The sequence below is a fragment of the Coregonus lavaretus genome (genome assembly GCF_964263955.1).
Source record: "Coregonus lavaretus genome assembly, chromosome: 10".
Lineage (NCBI taxonomy): Eukaryota > Metazoa > Chordata > Actinopteri > Salmoniformes > Salmonidae > Coregonus > Coregonus lavaretus.
The window spans coordinates 32,856,396-32,876,498 of NC_139997.1; the positions used below are offsets into that span (position 1 = coordinate 32,856,396).

General features: G+C 44.2%; 1 protein-coding gene across 1 annotated transcript; it reads left to right on the plus strand.

The window, feature by feature from the left end:
- Positions 1-1,049: 1,049 nt before the first annotated feature.
- On the plus strand, positions 1,050-18,660 carry LOC311136464 (2-acylglycerol O-acyltransferase 2-A-like; the record flags this gene model as incomplete). Its single annotated transcript, XM_084170600.1, has 6 exons — positions 1,050-1,143; positions 2,182-2,360; positions 13,852-14,056; positions 16,180-16,354; positions 16,937-17,136; positions 17,646-18,660. The coding sequence occupies 6 exons, from the start codon at positions 1,050-1,052 to the stop codon at positions 17,798-17,800; spliced, it is 1,008 nt and encodes a 335-aa protein (XP_084026726.1). The 3' UTR covers positions 17,801-18,660.
- Positions 18,661-20,103: the final 1,443 nt, after the last annotated feature.

Below are 20,103 nucleotides of genomic sequence, written 5' to 3' on the forward strand. Positions count from 1 at the left end.
TTGATTGTAATCTCATTGATCAACGTCTCAACCAACTATTAACCAATTATCCATGTTGAAATGACGTGGTGTGCCCAGTGGGTTATTTGTACCAAATTGCTGGTGAGAGCATACAAATAAGGAATGCTATTCACAGGACTAGTTATCAGTGACATCAAATATATTCCCTCAAGGTTATGATATACATTATGTCAGATTTTCATATGTTTATGGCGTAACAGATAGCCCCCAAATAATCAATATGATGTGAAAATGGAAAAGTCACAATCAATAATGAATCATATAAACCACCTAAAAGAAAGATTGATAGAACAGGGCTAATCTCACTTTAGGGCGGCAGGTAGCCTAGCGGTTAAGAGCGTTGGGCCAGTAACCGAAAAGTTGCTGGTTTGAATCCCTGCCCAGACTAAGTGAAAAATCTGTTGATGTGCCCTTGAGAAAAATCTGTTGATGTGCCCTTAACCCTAATTGCTCCTGTAAGTTGCTCTGGATAAGAGCGTCTGCTAAATGACTAAAATGTAGATCACATCTAGTGTGAATCAACTGCTCAAAGCCCTTCTATAAACACCTGGATAAAATGTATTGGGACTGAGCACTGATTGGTGAACAGCAGAATATAAAAAGATCAAGAGGTTCAACCACAAGAAGAAAACACACTTAATGGAAAACTAATATGGATATTGATTGGCTACAGGCTCTCAAAGTATGCAGTATCTATAAATACACTGGCTCAGTTCACACTATTGTTGCTGACAGCTCACTGTACAATAACTTTACTTTGTTGTTTATTGTTCAACGTGAAGGGCATTTCAAGTTGCTCAGTACCAGCAAGGTCAAAGTTCTTGAAGCTATAGATATGGGTTGAGTAATTAACCCATGCATTAAAAGGATTGCAGAGATAAGATGATAGGACGACTGTAAAGAAAGAGAGGGAGAGAGGCAGACTTTGGACCTACTTTGCTCATTCCTCTCCTGGGTGTCCTAGTCCAAGACATTAGCCTCCCATCTGCCTGCACTGCCTAGCTCTCAGCTCTCTCCAGTTCCTCACCATGAAGATCCAGTTTGCCCCTACTGACCTGCCCCTAACCAGGAGACTGCAGATGGCCTCAGTGCTGCAGTGGGTCTTCTCTTTTCTGGGCCTCGGTGAGTGTCTGTCTGCCTCTGCTCTGCTCTGCTCTGTTTGTTCTGGGCAGTCTATGTGTGTTTGTGCTGTGCAGTAGTGTTAGTTAGCCTTTCTTCCTCCTTGCGTAACAAGTGGGGAGCCTTGTGTCCAGTTCTGTTTGTTTAATGGGTTGCTCAGTGTGGAGAAGCTGAAATGGAATTCTATGAGAGTTGCCAGGCAGGCTAACTGCTGGCTGACTTCCATGTGCCCATGGAGTTGTGCCTGAAACGGACCAAGGCAAGTGCGTACAGTAATATATTCATACAGAAGCCACTGCCTTAAGTAACTTTACTAACTCTTACTTAACATGTGTTGGACAGTGGAGAGACCTCCATGGTCTTCAGTGCATGATTTCATGCCAGTGTGTGTCACAATAGATTTGTCCGTTAGGCCTGCCACACTTTTTATTCTCCCATAGATGGATTGGTTACTGTGCATCAGTGGTACCTAGTGGACAAGAGGGAACTCACTGCCTGGTATTAGTTTTTCAAGACCACCAAATGACCTGATCAAGAAGAACTCTGGGTCCTAGTTATTGGTCAATCTGTTCAGGTCACGTGGTCAGGAAAACTCATGGCTTGAGTTGTAGTACAATTCTTGGTTTGCTTAGAAGGTCTCTCTCTCTCTCTATCCCTCCCTACCTTATTCTCTCTCCCGTCTCTCTCTCTCTATCCCTGTCCCTCTCCTGCTCGCTGCTGTTCAGTACGTCAGCAGGTTAAGAGTTGCAACCTAATAGTGCAGTGCCCATCACATCATAAAGCTGCCCTATCAACCTCAAGTCTCCCCAAGTTATAGACTGCCGCTCTTCCACTGTTTTTCTCATATAAACAACCAAATCACCTAGAAAACAAATACATGTATTTGATTTCTGTGAAATTGATTTTAAGACTAATATTCCCAGTTGACTAATGTGTATCTGTTTATGTGTGTCTGTTTGTGTATCTGTCTGTCTATCTGTCTGTGTGTGTGTGTGTGTGCATGTGTGTGTGTGTCTGTCTGTTTTGGTCGTCTTCCTCCAGCTCCATGCTGCATCATGATGTTCTTTGTGTTGATGTTCACGCGGTTCTGGCTGATCAGCGTGCTGTATGCCATTTGGTTTTTCCTCGACTGGGAAACGCCGTCTAAGGGGGGCCGCAGGTTCCACTTCCTGTGCCACCTACGTGTCTGGGACTACATGAGGGACTACTTCCCTGTCAAGGTGGGATGACTTTGCTGATTTTACTGCAAGCTGATGATGACTATACTTAGAGTCAGAACTGTAGTGTAGCCCTTTTTTGAATGTTCAATGGAGAATACATGTTTCATATAAACACAGACAATTCTCAGACATACTCTGTGGGAGTGCATATACTATGGAGATGGCAAAGACCTTTACTCAACCTTTGGTAGAGGTCAGGCAGTATCTCCAACATCTTTTGCTACCAGTAAACTCTATCCTCCTCATCTCAAATCCCTCCTGTGTTATTTGGACTGGAGGCTGAAGCCCTCTGCAGAGGATGATTGCAGCGATCTGGCAGTGGCTCCTCAGGCCTTATCTCTATACAAGAGCATGCAGGGCCCAGCCAGACAGCACCACTGATAATGCCAATTCTAGAATGAGCTCTCTCAATGTGTGGAGTTATGTATGCTCCCTCCGCATGACGACCACATCCTCCTGCCGCCCATTCTGATCCCACTGTAATTGGCTCATTAGCAGTCAGATCTCATTCTTTGTCAGGTCTCAGTTTAGGAGTGATGGCAAAAAAAAACATATGAGTGTTTGTGACTGTATGATTTGGGGGGCTTATCATTAAAAGAGCAGGGGCCAGGTCTGTGCATGTTTTTTGACACGAGGGAGCCTTTCCACAACTGTTGCTGGTTGATGCCGCCATCTAGTGGTGAAATAGGGATTGTGTGTAGAGAGACACGAGTTCAGCTGAGAGATGTAAATTGGAATTTGATCATCAATGGTCTTATCCTATGAACTCAGTCTCTCAACATCATACTAACGGTGTGATAATAAGATAAGGTAAGATAATATCCTTACGCTGAGATGGGTCTACGCTCTTGCCCTTTGTCAGAATTTACACTTTGTTCTGTACTGTTAATCAAATCAAATCAAATCACATTTTATTTGCCACATGCGCCGAATAAAACAGGTGTAGACATTACTGTGAAATGCTTACTTACAAGCCCTTAACCAACAATGCAAAGTAAAACAAATAAAAAAAGTGTTAAGCAAAAAAAATTAAAGCAAATAACTAAAGAGCAGCAGTAAAATAAAATAACAGTAGGGAGGCTATATACAGGGGGGTACCGGTGCAGAGTAAATGTGCGGGGGAACCGGCTAGTCGAGGTAATTAAGGTGTACATGTGGGTAGAGTTAAAGTGACTATGCATAAATAATTAACAGAGTAGCAGCAGAGTAAAAAAGGGGGACGGGGTGGGGGTGGGGGGGCAGTGCAAATTGTCCGGGTAGCCATGATTAGCTGTTCAGGAGTCTTATGGCTTGGGGGTAGAAGCTGTTGAGAAGCCTTTTGGACCTAGACTTGGCGCTCCGGTACCGCTTGCCGTGCGGTAGCAGAGAGAACAGTCTATGACTAGGGTAGCTGGATTCTTTGACAATTTTGAGGGCCTTCCTCTGACACCGCCTGGTATAGAGGTCCTGGATGGCAGGAAGCTTGGCCCCAGTGATGTACTGGGCCGTACGCACTACCCTCTGTAGTGCCTTGCGGTCAGAGGCCGAGCAGTTGCCATACCAGGCGGTGATGCAACCAGTCAGGATGCTCTCAATGGTGCAGCTGTATAACTTTTTGAGGATCTGAGGACCCATGCCAAATGTTTTCAGTCTCCTGAGGGGGAATAGACTTTGTCATGCCCTCTTCACGACTGTCTTGGTGTGTTTGGACCATGATAGTTTGTTGGTGATGTGGACACCAAGGTACTTGAAGCTTTCAACCTGTTCCACTACAGCCCCGTCGATGAGAATGGGGACGTGCTCAGTCCTCTTTTTTTTCCTGTAGTCCACAATCATCTCCTTTGTCTTGATCACGTTGAGGGAGAGGTTGTTATCCTGGCACCACACGGCCAGGTCTCTGACCTCCTCCCTATAGGCTGTCTCATTGTTGTCGGTGATCAGGCCTACCACTGTTGTGTCGTCGGCAAACTTAATGGTGTTGGAGTCGTGCCTGGCCATGCAGTCATGGGTGAACAGTGAGTACAGGAGGGGACTGAGCACGCACCCCTGAGGGGCCCCCGTGTTGAGGATCAGCGTGGCAGATGTGTTGTTACCTACCCTTACCACCTGGGGGCGGCCCATCAGGAAGTCCAGGATCCAGTTGCAGAGGGAAGTGTTTAGTCCCAGGATCCTTAGCTTAGTGATGAGCTTTGAGGGCACTATGGTGTTGAACGCTGAGCTGTAGTCAATGAATAGCATTCTCACGTAGGTGTTCCTCTTGTCCAGGTGGGAAAGGGCAGTGTGGAGTGCAATAGAGATTGCATCATCTGTGGATCTGTTGGGCCGGTATGCAAATTGGAGTGGATCTAGGGTTTCTGGGATAATGGTGTTGATGTGAGCCATGACCAGCCTTTCAAAGCACTTCATGGCTACAGACGTGAGTGCTACGGGTCGGTAGTCATTTAGGCAGGTTATCTTAGTGTCCTTGGGCACAGGGACTATGGTGGTCTACTTGGAACATGTTGGTATTACAGACTCAGTCAGGGGCATGTTGAAAGTGTTGTCAGTGAAGACACTTGCCAGTTGGTCAGCACATGCTCGGAGTACACGTCCTGGTAATCCGTCTGGTCCTGTGGCCTTGTGAATGTTGACCTGCTTAAAAGTCTTATTCACATCTGCTACGGAGAGCGTGATCACATAGTGGAACAGGTTGAAACATAAGATATTACAGCTGGTGCTCTCATGCATGCTTCAGTGTTGCTTGCCTCGAAGCGAGCATAGAAGTGATTTAGCTCGTCTGGTAGGCTTGTGTCACTGGGCAGCTCGCGGCTGTGCTTCCCTTTGTAGTCTGTAATAGTTTTCAAGCCCTGCCACATCCGACGAGCGTCAGAGCCGGTGTAGTACGATTCAATCTTAGTCCTGTATTGACTCTTTGCCTGTTTGATGGTTCGTCGGAGGGCATAGCGGGATTTCTTATAAGCGTCCGGGTTAGAGACCTGCTCCTTGAAAGCGGCAGCTCTAGCGTTTAGCTCAGTGCGGATGTTGCCTGTAATCCATGGCTTCTGGTTGGGGTATGTACGTACGGTCACTGTGGGGACGACGTCATCGACGCACTTATTGATGAAGCCAGTGACTGATGTGGCGTACTCCTCAATGCTATCTGAAGAATCCCGGAACATATTCCAGTCTGTGCTAGCAAAACAGTCATGTAGCTTAGCATCTGCGTCATCTGACCACTTTTTTATTAACCGAGTCACTGGTGCTTCCTGCTTTAGTTTTAGCTTATAAGCAAGAATCAGGAGGATAGAGTTATGGTCAGATTTGCCAAATGGAGGGCGAGGGAGAGCTTTGTATGCGTCTCTGTGTGTGGCGTAAAGGTGGTCTAGAGTTTTTTCCCTCTGGTTGCACATTTAATATGCTGGTAGAAATGAGGTAGAACGGATTTAAGTTTCCCTGCATTAAAGTCCCCGGCCACTAGGTGTGCTGCCTCTGGATTAGCGTTTTCCTGTTTACTTATGGCCTTATGCAGCTCATTAAGTGCAGTCTTAGTGCCAGCATTGGTTTGTGGTGGTATATAGACAGCTACGAAAAATATAGAAGAAAACTATCTTGGTAAATAGTGTGGTCTACAGCTTATCATGAGATACTCTACCTCAGGCGAGCAAAACCTTGAGACTTCCTTAGTATTAGATTTTTTGCACCAGCTATTGTTTACAAATATACACAGACCGCCACCCCTTGTCTTACCGGAGTCAGCCGTTCTATCCTGACGATGTAGCGTATATCCCGCCAGCTGTATGTTATCAATGTTGTCGTTCAGCCACGACTCGGTGAAACATAAGATATTACAGTTTTTAATGTCCCGTTGGTAGGATAACCGTAATCTTAGGTCATCTACCTTATTTTCAAATGATTGAACATTGGCTAATAGGATTGATGGAATGTCACGATCGTTCATGAATGAGAAGGACCAAGGCGCAGCGTGATATGCATTCATATTTATTTCATGAATAAACGCACAACCAAAACAACAAACGAAACGTGACGTCCAAGGTAGACAAATAACATACCTCACACGGAACAAGATCCCACAACCCACTAGTGCCAACCGGCTACCTAAGTATGGTCCCCAATCAGAGACAACGAGCTACAACTGCCTCTGATTGGGAACCACCCTGGCCAACATAGATCTAAACGATCTAGAAACTAAACATAGAAAACACAACATAGCAACACACAACACGGAAAATACACACCCTGACTCAACAAATACAAGTCCTCAGAGTCAGAGCGTAACAGTACCCCCCCCCCCCCCCCCCCCCCCCCCCAAAGGTGCGGACTCCGACCGCGCCACATAAACATAACAGGGTAGGGGCCGGGTGTGACCACCACTTACTCTCCACCTCCCCGTTGCGCCCCTGGTCTGGTCTTGACCTCGGCGCTCTGCTTCCCCTCTCCTTCCTCCCACGAAGTACCAACCCCGGTGGAGCGGATTGCTCTGGCTCCGGAGTGGAGCAGCTGACCGGTGCCGGACCAGGCACCGGTGGAACAGGCACGGGCCGGACTGGGCTGACGACGCGGGCCCCTGGCTTGGTGCGGGGAGCAGGAATGGGCCGTACCGGACTGGCGACGCGCACCACTGGCTTGGTGCGGGGAGCAGGCACGGGCCGGACTGGGCTGACGACGCGCACCACTGGGTTGGTGCGGGGAGCAGGAACGGGCCGGGCCGGACTGGGAACACGCACCACTGGCTTGGTGCGGGGAGCAGGAACGGGCCGGGCCGGTCTGGGAACACGCACCACTGGCTTGGTGCGGGGAGCAGGAACGGGCCGGGCCGGGCTGGCGACGCGCACCACTGGCTTGGTGCGAGGGGCAGGAACAGGCCGGGCCGGGCTGGCGACGCGCACCACTGGCTTGGTGCGAGGGTCAAGAGCAGGCCGGGCCGGGCTGGCGACGCGCACCACTAGTTTGGTGCGAGGGACAGGAACAGGCCGGACTGGGCTGGCGACGCGCACCACAGGCTTGATGCGAGGAACAGGAACGGGCCGAACCGTATTGGGAACACGTACCACTGGCTTAGTGCGGGGAGCAGGAACGGGCCGGACCGGACTGGCGACACGCACCACTTGATTGGTGCGAGGAGCGGGACTGGGTTCCTTCATTAACCCCCGCTCCTTCTGCTGCCTAACCAGCTCCTCTCGCCGTGCCTCTACACTTTCCTTCTGCTCCCTCTGAACCAATGGCCCCCCTAATCTGGTGGCCTCCTCTGCTAACCAGCGGAACCGCCCTATCGCAGCCTCCTGCTGCCTTGTCGTCCACACTGTGTGCCCCCCAATTTTTTTTGGGGGGGCTTGTCTCTCCACCGTGATCAGGGCCTCCATCCTTCTTGCCAGCCTCTCTCTCATCTCCTCCCAAGTCCATCCTCTCTGCTCCTCATCGGCACACTGCTTGGTCCAGGTATGGTGGGATCTTCTGTCACGATCGTTCATGAACGAGAAGGACCAAGGCGCAGCGTGATATGCATTCATATTTATTTCACGAATAAACGCACAACCAAAACAACAAACGAAACGTGACGTCCAAGGTAGACAAATAACATACCTCACACGGAACAAGATCCCACAACCCACTAGTGCCAACCGGCTACCTAAGTATGGTCCCCAATCAGAGACAACGAGCTACAACTGCCTCTGATTGGGAGCCACCCTGGCCAACATAGATCTAAACGATCTAGAAACTAAACATAGAAAACACAACATAGCAACACACAACACGGAAAATACACACCCTGACTCAATAAATACAAGTCCTCAGAGTCAGGGCGTGACATGGAAGAGGCAGTTTACTCACTCGCCGTCGGATCCTTACAAGGCACCCCGACCTACGTCCCTGATATCTCTGTCTCTTTCTCAAGAGAATGACGGGGATTTGGGCCTTATCGGGTGTCTGTAGGATATCCTTCACGTCCGACTCGTTGAAGAAAAAATCTTCGTCCAATACGAGGTGAGTAATCGCTGTCCTGATATCCAGAAGCTCTTTTTGGTCATAACAGACGGTGGCAGAAACATTATGTACAGAATAAATTACAAATAACGCCAAAAAACACACATAATAGTAGAATTGGTTAGAGGGCTGTAAAACGGCAGCCATCTTCTCCGGCGTCATTATATATTAAGCACTGATAAGCATGTGAACATCAACAACAAAATGGCTCAGCATTGTATTTCTCCTTTCAGTTGCTATGCAGAACTTTGTTATCTGCTATAAACTATTTCAACGTTTCAACAGGGTCACATGAGTAATTATAAATTATCTTTGTCATTGTTAAATCCATGATTGTTGTTCTGATTGATCATTGTAATCAAAGATACAATTGGTATTTTCAGATTACCTAGAAATCATTATCTGCTTTTACTGTTACATGAAATAGTACAGAAAATTGAATATTAGCTAAGTTCTTCTAAAAAAGTTATTATAGGAAAAACAGTGATAGTAGACCGAGAGACTTGTTATGAATTATACTGTATCTGTTGTTATCAGCCAGTCTGATATCTTCCTTGATAGGATGCTTATCTCTTGTACTGTTGTACTTAGCACAGTGCGTGTCCTTACCATCACCTTTCCAGTGTGTCCAGTGTTTTCCCAAGGTAAAGGCACCACCTCAAGACTCTGCTCCTTTGAGAGGGGACAAATGTCGCTGATTGTTCCATACTGTATTCTGAAAACAGAAAATAACATCCAGAAATATCAAAACAAACTGATTAGGGAACACAGTCAACATGTTTTACTGTAAGTGTGTAAAGTGTTCTGTGTGTATTGAGTACACATGCAAAAATACTATTGTATACTATGGTATAAATACTATAGTATTCACTGTAGTGTTATTGCTGACTTTACTGTAGTATTCAGTGTAGTGGTTTTTTAGACTTTACTGTAGTATTCACTGTAGGATTTACTGTAGTATATTGTAGTATTTACTGTTAACTTCAGTATAAATACTATAGTAAAAGAAAATAGTACATACTACGGTAATTAATGTAGTGTTTTTGCGGATTGTAGTATACTGTAATATTTACTGTAGTGTTTTTGCAGACTGTAAAATGTTTTGCAGACTGTAGAGTGTTTTTGCAGATATTACTGTAGTATTTACTACAGTGTTTTTGTTTTATTATCTTTGACATAGAAGTGGAGGCTTTCTTCTTCAGGAAACCTACTGGAGAAATACTGAAAGAGCAAATTTTTTACATCACCTGTAGGTATGTAGGACTGCAGTCTGAACGGCTAGTTCAGGGCTGCTGCTCTTTTCTATAACTTGTAGGGAACACAATATATAGTCTATACTTGGCATGTAGGTTTCTCACTTACTGTATGGGTGGCACAAATTGTGATATGGGGGTGGGGAATGGGCAGGGTCTATGCAAATTAAATACTGTAGTATTTACTATAGTTAAAAAAGTTTTGTGTTTTGTAGTGTTTTTGCAGATATTACTGTAGTATTTACTAAGTGTTTTTTTGCAGATAAAACTGTAGTATTTACTATAGTATCCTACAATATACTACATAATTCTATAGTAAGTACTACACATGATTGAAGGATACTACAGTGTGTAGTATAGTATTCTATAGTAGACTACAGTTTATAACAGAATTCTACAGTAAGTACTGTTGTATTCTATAGTCAACTGTAGTATTTATGTGGTAATTGAGTCAACAGAGAGAGTCTACAGACAGAGCAGTATTAAGGCAAATACAGTACCAGTCAAAAGTTTGGACACACCTACTCATTCCAGGGTTTTTCTTTATTTGTACTATTTTATACATTGTAGAATAATAGTGTAGACATCAAAACTACGAAATAACACATATGGAATCATGTAGTAACCAAAAAAGTGTTAAACAAATCAAAATATATTTTATATTTGAGATTCTTCAAAGTAGCCACCCTTTGCCTTGATGACAGCTTTGCACACTCTTGCATTCTCTCAACCAGCTTCACCTGGAATGCTTTTCCAACAGCCTTGAAGGAGTTCCCACATATGCTGAGCACTTGTTGGCTGCTTTTCCTTCACTCTGCGGTCCAACTCATCCCAAACCATCTCAATTGGGTTGAGGTCGGGTGATTGTGGAGGCCAGGTCATCTGATGCAGCACTCCATCACTCTCCTTCTTGGTCAAATAGCCCTTACACCGCCTGTACGTTTGACAGTTTTTCTCAATCACGTTCAATCATTTCTTGGAACAATGTTATCGATTTTCAAAGTTAACAATGTTGGAGATGATGACTTAGGAGTAACCCAAAGTTACTTAGAAGTAACCCAACTTCATTCCACAAAAATCACAGAAATTATTGCCTAGATCTTTCCCTATATTGTACATGGTATGACACTGATGGGATGATTTTAGACTTTTGTGCACTAGTATTTACAGACAGCTGGAAACAACATGATTGCACACATTTCTCTTCTAATGAAAACAATGTGTTAATATTCTGTGAAGAAACCACTTAACAGTGAATTTTGTATTCACTCATGACATTTGTATTTAAAGTTTTGCAAAAGGGGGTGTAAGATATGCAACTCAGGTACAAAGGCAAGAAAATGATCAGAAGTTCTGTAAATGTATTTGAACATTTGATCATTGCTGTTTTGCTATAGAGACGTTTCAACACAGATCCAAACAATGGTTGTACCCGATTGAGAAAAAACAGTGGTGTAGTGGTTCCTGGAGAAGTGGGGATACTAACATTTGGCCCAACATTTCCCAAACGGTCCCAACCCAAGCTGTACTGTGCAAGTAGGCACATTTAAGTTTTTATTGTTTCAGGTTTTCACTCTTAAAGTTACCCTTTTTAATAGAAAAACAACACAATTGGATGTTCAAAGTCCATAACAATGCTTAAACCACATCCAGAGACCACTTTTGAGGTCTGGGGTAAATTTAAGAAATTTAGATTTTTGAGGGTAGTTACCCTTTAATTCAAGTGTGGTGTTTCATAAGATGGAGTTTGCAAAACAAATGGCCACTGGATTGATGCAAATAATCATGATATCATTCTGCCAGGTAGGCATAGGCTAGTTTGTAGCTAGTTAACATTTAATTGAGAAGGTTATTGGGAAAGCCTTTCCATCTACCAGAAGAAGGTTAGGATTAGCATCACTATATTTTTCCTGTTCCTTAATTGTTTGAAACCTGGACGTTTTTCTTTATATTAGGAGGCATGTCTTAACTTGCTTCAAAGTAGCCTATAGACAAAATCCTACCATAGAAACGTGGAGGCAATTATTTTATAAAGACTTCCTCGAATGCGTTCTCTTGTTCTATTGGTTTTCTGTCAACTTTCTTTCATTGTCTAGCATTATCCTATTCATATTAGCAACCCATGATAGTTGTTACATCTTTAGATCTCCCCTCATTCTAAATTTCTAATGATATTTACATCTCTGTCCATGAATGGTGTTTTCCCGCAAATTGCTTTTTGGAATATTTGCATGTAGGCCTGCCGCCGTGTGCACATTGCTGCGCCTAAAATGTAAAGAAATAATAGTTTATCAACATTTTAAGCTAAACATTCTGATCTGTTCCATCAACCTTGTATATCTCCACTACACTACTTTGATATGCGTTGTGGGGATTAAGAAGTGACTATACACAATGCCCACTGAAAAAATAAGTGGGTATATGGTGTATATTTGCGTATACCCTCTACTACACCACTGAGAAAAACTGTATTAGAGAGAGTAATTTCTCCCTCAAGCAAAACATGAATTGGTTCTGAATGCCACATGGTGAATTTACACAGATCGATTCCACATGGGGAATTTACAGTAAACGAGCAACATCATCATTAGTTCATATGGACTTTCCTTCATTTCTCAAGGAAAGATACAGTACATTAAACACAACCAGATACCAAGTACCAAACAAAGATTACTTCTTCAAACCTGGAATGTAATTTCCCCTAAGTGCCAACAGAGCATCTGACTTCATGCATTATTAAGGCTGGAATAAAGAGTCAATGTTAGTCTGAACAGAGCAGTGTCCTTCAGAGGGTGTCATCGGTTTCACTGAGGTCTGGTTCTCCACTACCATCCCTAATGACAGCGTCACTGTCTCCGCCTGCACCCCAACTTCCAAACTGAAAACATTTGACTATAGTTTATAGACACTGACTCCTCTCATCACTTTGAATTTGTAGAAATATATACACTTTTCGTCTTGTTTGAACCCAACTCTAAGCCAAAATCCAACAACATGCCTAAAACCTCTGCTGAGTTCAAATAGTAGAGTTAGATATAGGTTACTGTATATCAAGCATGAGCGGGACACTTTGTGAAAAATGTGTTCACTGTATCAGCGGGCATAGGAGTGGACACCCCTTTTGTTTGTAAACATGGAGGAACAGGAGCCAATGATTAACCCTGAAAAGAGAGGCTGCCTCCAGCGCAGACCAAAATAATGAGTGGCCATTAAATAATTGGCCAGTGTTCTCGCTCTATGGCAACCCACGACTAGAGCTCCATTCTCACTCATACAGACATCTTTGTTGACCAATAGGCCAAACTCTGATAAAGCTCCATTCCCCAATATACATTCAGTACACTTCCGAACATGCATTCCCCACGCCCAGATATTGGGGTGAGCCAAGTACCTCCAGACATCAGAGGACTGCATGGCCCCAGACAACAGAATCAGAAATATTATTGGTATATTTAGTCTTAGAGCTTGACTAATTCTGTGATCTGTTATTGGAAACAGCAAAATCTCATGATTAGACAGAGGACTACAGACAAACAAGAGAAGGAACAAGAGAAGGTCAAACGGGTTGTTTACAATTGGTGTTTCGTCCTTGAATTAATCATCTCAATCCATTAAGTCAATATATCCCACCATATGCCTGCTTAGTGCTTAGTGTTTACTACGATGACTACCCTTGTTTTGCTAGTGAGAGGTTAGCGTAGCCCTATAACTAATAGGTGGGGACTGGATTCTTGGAGTTCATTGGCCTTGAACTGCTAGTCTCAAACACTGAGGTCGATTCAAAAAGTGTTTTTAGCAGCTTTGGTTTTGACATGTATGCGCATAACATTCCCAGCACATGGTTAACTAACAAGGAACTTTGACCCCATCCAGTGACCTGTGACCATCCTATCAAGGGAGACAACAGGCATGATCCTTCCTCCTGTTTATCTCCAATCTGCCTGTGCAAAGAGACAGGAGACACCGGTCGATACTGGTTAGAGGCAGGATAGTCTCTTCTCACAGCCCCTGTGGAGGCAGGCAAACAACAGCTAGAACTCACACAGGTGACATGTGATGAAGATACACATGACATAAAGATATAGGCCAAATACCTGGAAGTCAATTCATAGGCTTCCTAGAGAGTATGGCTTTCAATACATTTTTGAAATGTTTCAAAAATCTCTCACAAAGATTCAGATTTAGAAATTCATGTGATTGCACCCTGTTTACTGTATAGTACATAACTATTATGACTATTGAATTCACAAGTGAATCCCCTGTGTGTTGTATTGCAGCTGGTGAAGACAGCAGACTTGGACCCCGGGAAGAACTACATCCTTGGTTTCCATCCCCATGGGGTGCTGGTGGCTGGAGCCTTCATTAACTTCTGTACGTACGCTACAGGCTTCAGGAAACTGTTCCCTGGCCTTGACAGCTTCCTGCTGATGCTGCCTCTCTGGTTCAGAGCCCCCTTCTTCAGAGACTACATCATGATGGCAGGTTAGTGGGGTTGGGGTTAGGTCAAGGCCGGGTTACTGTGAAACACTTTGTGACATACAGTGCATTCGGAAAGAATTCAGACCCCTTGACCTTTTCCACATTTTGTTACGTTACAGCCTTATTCTAAAATTGATTAAATAAAAACAAATCCTCATCAATCTATACACAATACCCCATAATGACGAAGTGAAAACAGGTTTCTATAAATTTCTGCAAATGTATTAAAAATAAAAAACAGAAATACCTTATTTACATAAGTATTTAGACCCTTTGCTATGAGACTCGAAATTGAGCTCAGGTGCATTCTGTTTCCATTGATCATCCTTGAGATGTTTCTACAACTTGATTGGAGTCCACCTGTGGTAAATTGAATTGATTGGACATGATTTGGAAAGGCACACACCTGTCTATATAAGTCCCCACAGTTGACAGTGCATGTTAGAGCAAAAACAAGGCATGAGGTCGAGGGAATTGTCTGTAGAGCTCAGAGACAGGATTGTGTCGAGGCACATATCTGGGGGAGGGTACCAAAACATTTCTGCAGCATTGAAGGTCCCCAAGAACACAGTGGCCTCCATCATTCTTAAATGGAAGAAGTTTGGAACCACCAAGACTCTTCCTAGAGCTGGCCGTCCGGCCAAACGGAACAATCGGGAGAGAAGGGCCTTGGTCAGGGAGGTGACCAAGAATCCGATGATCACTCTGACAGAGCTCCAGAGTTCCTCTGTGGAGATGGGAGAACCTTCCAGAAGGACAACCATCTCTGCAGCATTCCACCAATCAGGCCTTTATGGTAGAGTGGCCAGACGGAAGCCACTCCTCAGTAAAATACACATGACAGCCCGCTTGGAGTCTGCCAAAAGGCACCTAAAGACTCTCAGACCATGAGAAACAATATTCTCTGGTCTGATGAAACCAAAATTAAACACCTGAATGCCAAGCGTCACGTCTGGAGGAAACCTGGCACCATCCCTACGGTGAAGCATGGTGGTGGCAGCATCATGCTGTGGGGAGGTCTTTCAGCGTCAGGGACTGGGAGACTAGTCAGGATCAAGGGAAAGATGAACGGAGCAAAGTACAGAGAGATCCTTGATGAAAACCTGCTCCAGAGTGCTCAGGACCTCAGACTGGGGTGAAGGTTCACCTTCCAACAGGATAACGACCCTAAGCACACAGCCAAGACAACGCAGGAGTGGCTTCGGGACAAGTCTCTGAATGTCCTTGAGTGACCCAGCCAGAGCCCAGACTTGAACCCGATCGAACATCTGGAGAGACCTGAAAATAGCTGTGCAGCGACACACCCCATCCAACCTGACAGAGCTTGAGAGGATCTGCAGAGAAGAATGGGAGAAACTCCCCATATACAGGTGTACCAAGCTTGTAGCATGATACCCAAGAAGACTTGAGGCTGTAATCCCTGCCAAAGGTGCTTCAACAAAGTACTGAGTAAAGAGTCTGAATACTTATGCAAATGTTATTTTTGCGTTTTATTCTTTATACATTTGCAAACATTTCAAAACCTGTTTTTGCTTTGTCATTATGGGGTATTGTATGTAGATTGATGAGGGGAAAAAAACAATTTAATCAATTTTAGAATAAGGCTGTAACACAACAAAATGTGGCAAAAGTCAAGGGGTCTGAATACTTTCCGAATGCACTGAACTGAGTGAAGGGTCTGAACAGCTTTGGTACAAAACATTAAGAACTCTTTCCATGACATAGACTGACCAGGTGAATCCAGGTGAAAAGCTATCATCTCTTATGGCTGTCACTTGTTAAATCCACTTCAATCAGTGTAGATGAAGGGGAAGAGACAGGTTAAAGAAGGATTTTTAAGCCTTGAGACATGGATTTTGTATGTGTGCCATTCAGAGGGTGAATGGGGGATGCAACTCAATATTAGGAAGGTGTTCCGAATGTTTGGGATACTCAGTGTATGTTACTGTAAAGACAAGAATGTAATATAAATCAATTGTATTCATTAGCTGATTGATTGGGGACAACCAGCATGATGCAAATTAACATCTTTGAGTTTGATCATCGTTCGACAGTGAAGTATAGTATACCAAACTTTCCCCCCACTATTACAAACACCTGACCTGTGTGTATAATGGGTTTCCCAGGTCTGATTCCCTCGGACAAGGAGAGTGCCAGCTATCTGTTACGTCGACAGGGAGGTGGGAATGCCGTTGTCATAGCAGTGGGAGGAGCCCCCGAGGCCCTGGACGCACGCCCTGGCGCTTTCACCATTCTCTTGGCCAATAAGAAAGGTTTCGTCAAACTGGCAATGGAACATGGGTAGGGTCAGAGGTGGCAGAGGACATTTCATTATCTGTCTCATAACTTATCTCATGGTTGCACAAGTGGCTTCAATTGAATCAATCGCTTCATAGTTTGATATGAATATGTACAGTGTGTACTTGTGGGCGGCTTCCTGAAATAGTGACTTGTGTAAGCCCTTTGAGAATTTATATTGGGCGCATGCAAGCACTGTATGACATGCAGAGGGACAAGTCAAGTGACATCAGTGTTACCCAATTCAGTTTTCCCTTGACTTTGCTGGTTACACAGCAAGTCCAGCTACAGTAGCTCACAACTTATTTTGTGGGATACACAAAGCTTGCTCGAATCACGTGTTTTACATGACTGCTTATGAATTTCATCAATAGTGGAATCATTTAGGACAAACTTCAACACCTAGTAATAAAATGGAAACTGCATGGGTCTGCATTCTACAAATATACTGTACCTTACAAACTCATAGACGATCGTAACAAAACTGAAGGCCAAACTCCTGTCTCAACTCACCTCACCTCTCTTCCACCCCTCTCCTCTCCGCTCCCCTCCTCGTCTCCTCTCCTCCACCCATTCCCTCCATAGTGCTCATCTGGTGCCAGTCTTCTCCTTTGGAGAGAACGAGCTGTTTGACCAGGTGGAGAACCCTCGAGGCACCTGGCTCCGCTGGATTCAGGACAAGCTGCAGAGCATCATGGGTATCTCTCTGCCCCTCTTCCATGCGCGGGGCGTCTTCCAGTACAGCTTTGGTATCATGCCCTACAGGAAGCCCATCAACACTGTGGGTGAGTCACTGTCTCATCTTCACTGCCTAGGACATTGTTCCAATTTCATAGTTAAGTAGACTAGATAACTCTAAGCAACGTTTTAGAAATGTTGGGCCTTGCCAGTTGAAGCCAGAATGGTTATCAGTAGCTGTCCACTATATCTGCCCAATTTATTTATCCTTTTCTCAAGCTATGTTGCAAAGGCAATTGTTGTTTTTGGCAGAGGTTTCATATCAGTAAACTATCTGGCAGAGAGCGACAGAGACGGACACATTTGCCCATCGGCCATATTTGACTTGCTAGATAGTTTGATTGCGTCAGTTTGCTGCAACCTCTCAGCAACAGTGGCTGGCTGTGTAAATCTATTTGGCAATCCCCACTTGAAAATGGCATCATATTATGTTAAACAAATACCTTTAATAAAAATCATATCCAAAAAGCAAATACATTTTTGCGCATTATGCACTACCACTGTAATCTATATTTGAACGTGATGTCATCATGCATACCCTTTGACCTCTCCACAGTGGGACAGCCGATCAGAGTGGAGAAGAATGAGAAGCCCACAGTGGAGGAGCTGGACACCCTCCATCAGCTCTACACAGAAGAACTCAGCCAGCTGTTTGAGGAGCACAAGGGCAAGTACGGAGTGCCAGAGGACCAACACCTCAGCTTCGTCTGAGCAGGGAGAGAGAGAGAGAGAGAGAGAGAGAGAGGTGTTGAGAGAGCGAGAGAGAGAGAGAGAGAGAGGTGTTGAGAGAGAGAGAGAGAGCACTTTTGGAGTTGCACCACCAAATCCTCTCACTTGACTTTCCTCAAACATAAAAACCTTTAATGCCATAACCAACTAAAGGACCAAACTACAGAAGACAAGCAACACGATGAATTGATATGAACATTCTTAGCCAAGATATGGACAAATCTTTCCCTTCATGCAAACCACTGTATTGAGTATGTGCCTATCCCACACGTATTTACTTATTTCCCATCTTCAGAAAAATGTAATCTACTGGACTGTACTGTGCTCTATTTGTTCTTGTTTGGTGGCTGAGCTCATTAGAATAATAGCCAGTGTGTAGAATAATACCCAAACATGCAAAGGAGGATATTACATTTTTCTACCTTTGTGTACCTATTCAGGATACATCACCATGAAGAGAATGACATTAACAATTATTCATTTCTGTATAGTACAAATCAAGGACCCATGATGTCATTCTGTTACCATCATTCTGCTACCGGGTGTTGATCCACTTCATATACTGTAGTTCAATAACCAAAATATATTTTTTTAACTCAGTGTCATGTCATAGCTGACACCCCATTCTTTCTGTAGATGTCTTTGAATCTTAATTCGGACTAGATATGTTTCTGGAAAATGTGGTGACATAAAAAACGTAAGGAGATCTTACTGTCATTATGTAACCAAACTTTGCATCTGCACTGTTCCTCAAGTAAATGTGTTTTAGTGAAATGTTCAGTGGAAATTGTTAAAAGTAGACTTCTGAATATACAGTGAGGGAAAAAAGTATTTGATCCCCTGCTGATTTTGTACGTTTGCCCACTGACAAAGACATGATCAGTCTATAATTTTAATGGTAGGTTTATTTGAACAGTGAGAGACAGAATAACAACAAAAAAATCCATAAAAACGCATGTCAAAAATGTTATAAATTGATTAGCATTTTAATGAGGGAAATAAATATTTGACCCCTCTGCAAAACATGACTTAGTACATGGTGGCAAAACCCTTGTTGGCAATCACAGAGGTCAGACGTTTCTTGTAGTTGGCCACCAGGTTTGCACACATCTCAGGAGGGATTTTGTTCCACTCCTCTTTGCAGATCTTCTCCAAGTCATTAAGGTTTCGAGGCTGACGTTTGGCAACTCAAACCTTCAGCTCCCTCCACAGATTTTCTATGGGATTAAGGTCTGGAGACTGGCCTGTCCACTCCAGGACCTTAATGTGCTTCTTCTTGAGCCACTCCTTTGTTGCCTTGGCCGTGTGTTTTGGGTCATTGTCATGCTGGAATACCCATCCACGACCCATTTTCAATGCCCTGGCTGAGGGAAGGAGGTTCTCACCTAAGATTTGACGGTACATTGCCCCGTCCATCGTCCCTTTGATGCGGTGAAGTTGTCCTGTCCCCTTAGCAGAAAAACACCCCCAAAGCATAATGTTTCCACCTCCATGTTTGACGGTGGGGATGGTGTTCTTGGGGTCATAGGCGGCATTCCTCCTCCTCCAAACACAGAGAGTTGAGTTGATGCCAAAGAGCTCAATTTTGGTCTCATCTGACCACAATACTTTCACCCAGTTCTCCTCTGAATCATTCAGATGTTCATTGGCAAACTTCAGACGGCCCTGTATATGTGCTTTCTTGAGCACGGGGACCTTGCGGGCGCTGCAGGATTTCAGTCCTTCACGGCGTAGTGTGTTACCAAATGTTTTCTTGGTGACTATGGTCCCAGCTGCCTTGAGATCCTCCCGTGTAGTTCTGGGCTGATTCCTCACCGTTCTCATGATCATTGCAACTCCACGAGGTGAGATCTTGTATGGAGCCCCAGGCCGAGGGAGATTGACAGTTCTTTTGTGTTTCTTCCATTTGCGAATAATCGCACCAACTGTTGTCACCTTCTCACCAAGCTGCTTGGCGATGGTCTTGTAGCCCATTCCAGCCTTGTGTAGGTCTACAATCTTGTCCCTGACATCCTTGGAGAGCTCTTTGGTCTTGGCCATGGTGGAGAGTTTGGAATCTGATTGATTGATTGCTTCTGTGGACAGGTGTCTTTTATACAGGTAACAAACTGAGATTAGGAGCACTCCCTTTAAGAGTGTGCTCCTAATCTCAGCTCGTTACCTGTATAAAAGACACCTGGGAAACAGAAATCTTTCTGATTGAGAGGGGGTCAAATACTTATTTCCCTCATTAAAATGCAAATCAATTTCTAACATTTTTGACATGCGTTTTTCTGGATTTTTTT